General features: G+C 43.2%; 1 protein-coding gene across 1 annotated transcript; it reads right to left on the reverse strand.

Annotated features, from left to right (window-relative positions):
• Positions 1-4,249: 4,249 nt before the first annotated feature.
• LOC123431157 (RING-H2 finger protein ATL3-like) lies at positions 4,250-5,194 on the reverse strand. The gene has a single exon (XM_045114994.1). The coding sequence runs from the start codon at positions 4,934-4,936 to the stop codon at positions 4,442-4,444; it is 495 nt and encodes a 164-aa protein (XP_044970929.1). The 5' UTR covers positions 4,937-5,194; the 3' UTR covers positions 4,250-4,441.
• Positions 5,195-10,508: the final 5,314 nt, after the last annotated feature.

Consider the following 10,508-nt stretch of genomic DNA (forward strand, 5'->3'; position numbering starts at 1 on the left):
AACTTCTAGAAGGTTCCCTAAACCGGTTTTATTTTTTTGATTGTTTTTCTTTTCTGCTTCTGTTTCAAAAATGTTCTGGGTTTTTAAAAAATGTTTTGGAATTTGAAAAAATGTTTCTGAATTCAAAAAATAATGTCTTTAATGCAAGTATACAAGGGTGATTCATCATTCTATATTTGGTTCTTATGTAATTCTTGAACATATGTACCTATGAATTGAATAATGCAGTGATTGTTGAAACTATATCTATATATGATGGATATGAAAAAAAAGATATTGCCAACTTTCGAATTCAAATTCTGTTGAATTTTAAATTAAATATGTTAAATTAGGCAGAAAATATGCTATGTGTGAGATTACAGTGCACACGGTATGTAAAGCACAATGTGTGTGATATACCTAATGATCCGACAAGAGAAAACCTGCGACCATGCACACAATTTTAGTTTGCAAAGAATGTGTGATGTCAGACAAAATACCACAAAAGATGCAACTAAACTAAATGTTTGTGATAGTCTCCTTATCATACATGTTTTATAATGATGAACTGTTTGTCATGTTGTATTCATCGTAAATGTTACACAACAAAATAGCGTGTGCTATAGTTATCCCATCCGACACGAGTACGACAGTTGGAGCGTTTGGGAAACTTGATATATCACAAACGATGACGGAGAACTAAATGTATGTGAATGTGTGATAGTCTTTTTATCATACATGCTTTACAATCATGAACTGTTTGTGATACGATGCGTCGTAAACGTTCTACCGTAGAATGACGCGTGCGATGGTAATGTCATCCCATATGAGTAGCAAGAATGGAACGCTTGGGAAATATGATATATTGCAAACGCTTGGGCGGCGACTCATGTTTGTGATAGATGCGGATATCACATATGCTTAGTTCTGTCAAACGTATGCCCTCTTGCTCCCTATCGCAGACGATTTTTCTGTGTCGTGTGGAATGGACCCCCCCCCCCACCCACCCAAATTGCCCACATAGGCAAGGCGGCGGTTAAATCTGTTTGTATAGAACATTATTGCTCTAGCGTATACTTCGTTTTTTTAAAGAAAAGAAATCATAGTTACATGTTTTCATCAGGAGGTGTAAAAAGCTCAAGCAATCAGTTGACAATGTTAATATTGTAAAATTGGTCATCCAAAATTTGCAATCTTTCATTTTACAGTAAATGTTTCAGTTGTTGATCTTTGTAAAATTGACTTTTGTTTTGCCAACTTTACCATTGCAGATCTCAAACAAGTGAACCAAAGTTATGTAACTGCATGTGCGGCTGTCGTAGAGTTGAGGCTTAGCTAGATATACAAATTGAAGCATTTCGATATTTAGTTACATTACATATTCATTTTATACATCTATGGTACATCCATGGTGTCAATAATTTCTCATCAATTGTTTGAACGGGAATAAGTATTCATTATTTACTTTTGAAATATCTGACTTTTGAGCAATGTGTTCATCAACACCATTATTTACATGCAAATTAATTATCAATTAAACAAAGGAAGACAAACAAATAAAAAATTATATACCACACAATAAAATCATGGGTAATAATCAACCTCCCACACCAGCCATGCGACTTTGAACATAAACAAGCTACATTCACTGCTGGTACACCAGCTGCAACACTTGATATAGCAGAAGAAAATGCTACCCATGTTGCTTTGGAGTACATCCGTACTTTCTATAACATTATCATCGGCGACAATTATTATCATGCTTTTTTAAGTCACTACGACAAATCTATTTATGGTGCCGAAGCAAGCCCACACCAATGAATGACAATTCAACACATGGCATGCCAAGAGATTAACGGTCAAGAAAATGAACTCACAAGGCAGGCTAAGGTTTTGAGAGAGATGACAATCCATTACCCGCGTACCCGATGGGTAAAAGCCTAATAGTATAAGGGTATTATTAAAAAATCCCATGAGTATATAAATAAGAAGTATTAAAGTCATCGGGTAGAGTTGGTACGGGTATGAGATAGCATAACCAATACCCGTGTACCCATATACCCATGCAAAATCTGTTAACCGGGCCTTCACTATTTGTCTATTTTGCATGCTAACATGTGTCTCATTTATATCACAAAGACCATAGTATAAGTCACGTAAAAACCGGTATGACAAAACTAAAAAGACAACGGAATGCTAGCCTTTGCACAAAGGAGTACCAGCCGAGAAGTAAAAAGTACAATAAAGACCGAAGAATCCTTGAGCTTGACATCAACGCCCATCACCTACCTATGGCGTCCCCACATCAGCCATCAACGAAAAAAAATGATGGATCACCTCCACACCTGAGCTCGATTCAACCCCATCGCTGCTATGCAGCTTTGCAGACCTCCAAGGTGGCTCATCAAAGACAAAGCCATTCCCGTTGAATGAATCAGACGGGGGCAACAACTCGGACACGCCATCAAACCCTAGATCCGGCACCGCACCATGACTAAGACATCGAATGACGAAACCATACCTCGCAACCATCAACCATGACCCCACCACATGTTCTATCTTTTAGATGTCGTCGATGTAGACCACAATCTACATCCGCTCCTGGACTACCTCCCAAGCTCCGCGCCGACGCTGAAGCAAACGACGTCACAATGGTGAAGCATGAGGACACAAGACCACCACAAGAATGTCGACATCGCCACAACATCCTCGCTTGAACAGACTAGTTTTCAAATCCATCACCGATCATAAATACACCGCCGAACAATCTGGACCTTCCTTATTCAGCGTCGCCGTCGTGGAAACATTGAACTACCCAAAAACCTAAGCTCGCGCCCTACAACCTAAAGCTAAAACGATCCAAACGTGCGTGGTCTGGCAAGCCCCCCTTACCAGCGATGACCAAAAGCTCGCTGACGGAGAATAGATGCCCGAAGAGGGCGCCAAAATGATTGGCTCTCTTGACGGCGATGGGTAGGGTTCCTATGCGTTCACCTAGGAAGCAAGTGTTCTCTCTTTCTCTGCGTAATTAACGTGGTTAGGCTTACCGCTTAGGTAAATAATGAATACTGATCACATCCCATATATAGAGAGGGGGGGGATTGATATCCTCCTCATCTCCTCGTCTTCACATGCATCGCTAGTCGTCGCCGCCAGTGCATCCAGCTTCACTGCCTCGTCGTCGCCAGCGCTTCCATCAGCTCGGACGCCAACGTCTTATTGTTTATGTTGTGCTGCTGTTTATAAGAATGTGTTCTTATTTATAAATATGTTATGTTGTTATGATGTGATGTTGTTTATAAGTATGATGATATGATGTCCTTTATGATTATTTTCTTGCTCAAGTTGATATGTACACATGTGTGTATTTTTAACCATGGGTGTCCATTTAGCCAATCGAGGGATGGATATAAAAATAATTATACCCGTTGACATGAATAAGTACGAGTGGTGGGCAAGCTCATAGAGGGTGGGTAGGGTATGAGATAACTTCACTCGTATCCAAACCAAGCAGGTGCCATCCCTATTTTTGGCAACCATATGTGATAATATTTTAGACATCATACAATTGCACATGTATCCTCAGGGTCCACAAACTGAAGATCCAACAATCACATGCGCCGGCGCCAAACCACCTCTATATCGCGTGCAAGAATTCCGCAAAGGCTCTATACTACTTCATCATGGGCACACTAATCCCGTGGGGGCTAGACCAGACGATCAAAGATGGCAGTGAATGTACTGTGTTTCTTTGCGCTTATTAGAAAAAGTACCAGCATGTACTCTTTGTTTCCTAAGATGCACCACACATGATTACAATAAGTGAATCTAATTAGAGATGTAACGCACATAATTCTATTTGTTTAAACCGAGCCTTATTGTAAACAGTAAAATCACTCCTTATAAACACAATGTACCCCGCGGTGATGGCTAGTACTCCTGTGAATGGAGTAGGATAAAAAGGACTGCAATATCATTAGTCACTACTGGAATCTGGTTTTGTGCCGCGTTTCAGGCACTCGGCACACTAATGTTTGTGGACTTTGCTTTAAAATTGGACTCGGCACTGATAAAAAAAACTCGGTAGACTTTATACCTTTTTCCAAGGAATCAATCGCACAAAGAGGACTGCAATACAATCAGCGACATTAGAGCGTCGGTGATCTACTGATCTGGGTAACACCAGTGGTAGGTAAAATAAACATGGCACTAGGTTAAACATTCTGCTCTGGAGACATGAACTAGTTTTACATCAAAGAAAAACAGAGAGACATCACACCGTTGCTCTAGAAGCAGATCAAGATACGCTCTGCCTTTTGCCAAAAACAAAAAAGATACGCTCTGCTTCAAGTTCGAGGTTTACATTGAGGACTGAATAGATAAATTTCCTTCTGTGCCTGGCTTGAAGCAGGGAGAGGGACAGCACCATAAACATTGTTCATGCAGGATCAAAAGATGATGATCAATCACGGACTTCCATCTGGCGCGCCTGTGGACTTGCAGCAGGCAGCGCGTGACGGCAGAGGGGGCAGACGCAGCTGACCTTGAGCCACTCAGAGATGCAACCCTGGTGGAAGTAGTGGTCACACGGCATCGTCGTGACCCTGTCTTCCACCTCGAAATCCTTGAGGCACACGGCGCACTCCGTCTGCTGGAGCCGGGCTCCGGCCGGCGCGCCGGTTGTCTCCGGCAGCTGCAGGACAGCGTCGCGCGAGGCCGGGACTACCAAACCGGGCCAGAACCGCTCCTCGTCCTCGTCCTCATGGCGGCTCTGCTGCTGAGCCTCTAGTTGCCTTTGCAACATGTCGAGTTCTTGGTCAATCAACGGCAACCGGCCTTGCATCCAATCCCGTACACCTCGTGCCAGGAACTCCTGCCCGTCGGCCGGCTCCCGATCTTCGACGACTTGGTAGATAATAGGAATTCTCGTCCTCGTCGGCACCCTAATCGGCTCCATCTGCCGCAGCAGCAGCCTTAGAGTAGAGAGAGACGGGGTCGGCGACTGAGATACGGCGGCTAGAGATGGAGGACGTGCGTGAGTGCGTACGCGTGAGAGATGGAAATTATCGAACCCAAAGACAAACTATATGTAGCCAGCCGATGTTGCGATTGCCTTACGGATCCGATGAGATGTGATTCTGAATTCGACTGGTGGACAAGTCGCGGTAAGACGGGCCGGCTGGTAATCGGATCGATCCACCGGGCTGGGGCGGCACCCGGGTGTTCCTTGCGCAGCGCAGGAGAGGGGATCCCCAATTTAAGCGACGACTAATGAAGCCAAGCCAAGTTTTTGTCATGCTATGAAAACAACATTGCCATTGTTTCCCTCAAAAAAAAAAAAACATTGCCATTGTTAAAGAAAATGGAAAATAAATTGACGTGTCAGGGACTGAAAAACAAAAAAAATACCATATTTATTACTCCCTCCGTTTCAAAATATAAGACCTTTTAGAGATTCCACTAGAAGACTACATACGAAGCAAAATGAATGAATCTATACTCTAAAATATGTCTATGTACATCCGTATATAGTTCATAGTGCAATCTTTAAAAGGTCTTATATTTAGGAACGGAGGGAGTAGTGAAAAATGTCATGATTCAAACGAAAAAAAATGCTGAGTGGAGGCAACTACCGAGTGACTGCAACTTAAAGATTGAAGATCGGTGGATCTCTGTGCTCCATTATAAAGATGGAGGAGGTTTTCTGTTCTTCAAAATTGTCCCTAAATGAAAAGAGTTCCGTATTAGTAGTTACGATGGTTAATGTATGCATATCTTATGTTGTACGAGTACATATGTATTGTCATGTCTTAGCGGAATCAATGTGGGATGCAAAAGTCGTTATCTATATACTGATACAAAATTGCGCTGCTGTGGCAGCGTTTTTTGCTGCGTTTTTTTTAATTATTAATGCCGTGCGAAAAAGATACAACGTCAATAATATTGTCTATAGTTTCTGATGTAGGGAAATCCCGCACACCATAGATATGTATGATTTTCTCGACGTTGAGATATAGCCCACGTCATAGGTATTCCCAATACTGCCAGCGTCGGCGCCAACGCCAGCAGTATTTTTAAATTGTGGCGTGATATTGGTGGCGTCGGGTGTCCATGTCAGCAAGGTCATTTTTGCCACGTCATAGTTAGGCTTTTCTTCACTAGTGCATGCTCGAGCGCATATTCTCAAAAGTACGCCCGACGAGGTTGGCCCTGTAGCAGAGAGGGTTGATCACCCCCTTCAGACTGCCTTCTTGAAGGGCCGACGGATCCATGATGGGATCTTGGCTATCGTGGTTTTGTCACGGCAGATGTTCTCATCGGAGAACTTAGGTGTGAGGCCATTATCGCTGTGTGGCGACTCGAAGTGGTTGATCGAGAATGAGAGGCGGATTTTCCCAGGTTCGGAGCCTCCAATGGAGGTAAAAGCCTACGTCCTTCCTTGGTGTCTATATTGATGGTAATCTCGATTACAAGGTTGCGGAATATCTAACCTAGCTTTCGAGAGTTTCTTTTTTTTCTATTAACCTGAGGGGTTCCCCTCCTTATATAGGTCGAAGCCCCCGGGTTTAGAAGAGTCCAAGTCATATTATGTCTCGTAACCTATTACAATTCCCAAGTTAGGAAGGCTTCTAGCGTCTTCCACCTCATGGGCCTTGACCCGTCATCTTCAGGTACTAGGCCGCCAGACGACTCACTTGATAAGTCTTCTTGCTTGCCTTTTTGTCATCTCTACGGCCCATCGAGCATATGCTTCTTAAGCCGCCGACAGTCTAACCCGGCCCAAACGTCGGGTTATACCGCTGGGTCATATCCCCGACATTAGGCCCCCGGTTGATTCGAACTTGTTCAGGTTAATCTTCCTTGCTTCCATTAGGCGGCTTAGCTTTTGCCTTGTATTTGTGTCTTCTCAGTTTCTTCAGACGCCAGCTCATGGCACTATCAGACTTTGTAATTTTCCATGCGCCGTCTTTCCATGACGTCATCCGCCAGAATTAAGGGCAAATGCGGTGACATCACAATAGACCTCTGCAGATATCTTTGTCCCAAAAGTCGAGCGTCACCTTCTCCAAAATTTACTGCAGCTCCTCTATTCCCATGCCTAGCAGTCGCCACTTTGGGTATTTCTTTATAAATATTGGTGGAGGGCACCTCTTTTCACCTTTTACCTCACCATCAACCATCATCGTAGCATCAAACAACATCGAGCGATATCGTAATATCGCAAGACCATTAACCGTCGTCAACATCGCTAGGTACCCCGTGAACTAGCCGCACCAACGACAACACACCTGCAAATGGCCACATCACCAATGATGCTTCCGAAGCGGCTGTAACACCGACACACCAGGCGAAGCTCCCGTAGCGACCGCAACACCCATGACAACGTCGACATTTGCAACATCCCGTGGCTAGCTTTGCAAAAAAAAGGGTGAGCGACGGAAACAAAAATGGCCAAACTTGCTCAACGTAAGCCTAGCTTGCAACATTAAGCGCCCACCTGCAACAACACAGCTCGCCCCTTGAAGCCTCGTGTGGTCTGCTTTGCCCATCACATGGTTTTGTAGCACAACATTTCAACTATTGTAGAAGCAAAAAAAATCTCATGCCATTATTGCATACGGCTTGAAGCATGATGGTTATATTTGCACATCTTTTTATTTTTGCAGCACGATGCCACAACACCGAAGTGAAAAAAATGTCTGCCAGGCTTGTAGCGTCACGCATCCAGCAGGCAACACCATCGGTCGGCTTGCAATGTCACACATGTTTTACAACACTGCGACATAGCTTTCCAGCAAAATCAAATACGACGTCTGAACTTGCAATGCTATGCGTCAGCAACAAGGATCAGCCACTTGCCTGAATTTGACCAGCTTTATAACGTTGCGCATGCGAATTGCAACAACGCCAACCGTCCTTGTAGCTCCGGCATGGCAGACTTTCAAACACAATAAAATACCATTTGGTTGAAGCAAAAACATGAAAAAATAATATCGCGAGGAGGTAGCACTCCCTCCGTTCCTAAATATAAGTATTTTTAGAGATTCTATTAGAGGACTACATACATATGTATATAAACATACTTTAGAACGTAGACTTATTCATTTTGTTTTGTATGTAGTCATCTAATGAAATCTCTTAAAAGACTTATATTTAGGAACGAAGAGAGTGCAGAAAAAAAACACTTGCCGCACGCAATTGCTTGAGGAACATCTTAACATGTCGATTGTGACAATTAATTAATAGTACATACATGGGAGACGAAGCAGCGGTGGCAGCAAACAGCAGCACCACATGCACCTGTACCAACAAACAGTAACGTGTGTCTGGAGTTTCTGCGGGTGAGGAAAGAAAATAAACAGGCCTCGGCCTGGTCGTGGAGTTTTCATGCGCGAGGAAAGAAACTAAACCAGACATGAATGTGGCCTTCACATACACGTGGCTTGCTAGCAAAGCGGTTGATGAGCGTGCCTTAAATCAGCTGGCTGATTCAAAGAGTTTTCCTAAAAAAGAGGCTAAAAGAGTTTGCCATGGCATTATAGGTAAATTTTCCATATCAATATAAGGAAAGTTGCCATGGCAAATAAAAGTAAAATTTGACATCTTTTCTTTTTTCCATCTCGAGGTTAAAAATCATCATGGCGTGATAGGTAAATTTGCCATGTCAATATAGGAAAAATTGCTATGAAAAAATAAAAATATTCTTTTAACAAAAAGGTAGGGTTTAAGAGAATTTGCCAAGGCGTTATAGCACTACCGGACTCGAGGCCTATGCAAAGACAACATTCGACATAGAGCAAAAGGCCATCGGGGTAGGCCTATGCCGACGGCCGTCGTCGGCATAGAGTCGTCGGGAATGCGAAAGCCGGCATATTTGAGTGGGATCGTCGGCGAAAAAAAGTCGTCGACATATACCTGTGCCAACGGTTTTCGCACAACCATCGGCATAGATTCACCGTCAGTAACCGTGCACGCTTGAGTGTGGCTGACGGCGCCATCACCACAATCTACACAATGGAAGACGGATACATGTCGCATGTATGTCGACGGCCAAGCCGTCGGTACAGCGTAAAACTATGTCGACGACCAGGCTGTCGGCTACACGCGACACGTAGAAGGCTCTGGTGCATCGTGACCCGTAGATATGCCGACGGCTAGGCAGTCGGCATAGCGTAAAACTATGCCGATGGCCTAGACGTCGGCACATAGGTGCCACATGGACGGCCCTGGTTCGCCCTAGCTCGTAGACGCCGACAGCCAGGCTGTCGGCATAGTTTTACACTATGCCAATGTCCTAGCCGTCGGCGTGCAGTGCCACATGTCATCGCATGGTAGCATGATCCGCTCCTATGCCGACGGCAAGGCCGTCTGCATAGTTTCTGTCTCGATTTTTTTGGATTTTCTATTTGAGTTCAATTCAAATACAACACACACACATATATAGGGATTGACTATTCGTCATCCTAGGTAAATAGTTATTTTTCATCCCCCCTCAATTTTTACATCAATGCATCGTAATTATATTTTTCTTCTTATTTCATACGTAAAAAGAGATCGTAAGAAATATATAGTCACCATAAAAAATATTTTATGTCACGTAAAATTACAAACATAAAAACATAGTATAAAATGTACATGAAATACGATTTTTCTGATCTTATGACCTATATTTTTTAAGTACATCAAATATTACGTAATAATCAATATTAATGTAACTATTGTTATTCCAAATGTACTTTATTTATAAAACGATCGTAAGATTACCTGGGTGAGGAATAACTTATTGTGCATCCTGCATGACACACATATATCACACAAGAGCATCATAAGTCGGATCATCGTAAGATAATAGATAACATAATCACAACATAAGTCGAAGCATCACAAGATATCATCATCACAACATAAGTATCATACATCCACCACCACCATCCATAGGGTTAAGCCCCAGAACATCCACCACCACCACCAAGTTCGTCACCACCATGACCGGCAAAGCCGAGGTCGTCACTGCTACCAGCACTGCCACTGCCATCGCTACCTTCACGATCGATCGGAGTTATCAGGCTCCGTGACTCGGGAGATATGCCATCATTGGCACCACCACCAACGTATGATCCACCGGTCCCCTAGTTATTTCAAAAGAAATGATAAGAGATATATGATTTGTGTTGAACATACTATAAGTAGTCGTTGAATAGTTTGGGATGTACTTTGAGAAAAATTCTTCATACGTAGCCAACACTAGTTGTGGCCTAGGAGCTAGCCGTGATGGTTCCACTACACGAACGGTGCCCGTTGCCATAGAGTCAAAAACAACAGATTAGTTGACCAAGCAAACACAAACGTCGGAAGAAATGAAAGTGCCAATATAAAGTCAAATGAAAAGGGCCAAACTTATCTTCATCATGCGGCTTGTGAAGCCGGCGTATTTTTTTATTAGCTAAACATGACATTACCTTCCTGGAACCCTGTTCAACGCCATAGGTATTTCTGTTGGAAATATGCCCTAGAGGCAATAATAAATT

Source organism: Hordeum vulgare, chromosome 2H (genome assembly GCF_904849725.1).
Source record: "Hordeum vulgare subsp. vulgare chromosome 2H, MorexV3_pseudomolecules_assembly, whole genome shotgun sequence".
Lineage (NCBI taxonomy): Eukaryota > Viridiplantae > Streptophyta > Magnoliopsida > Poales > Poaceae > Hordeum > Hordeum vulgare.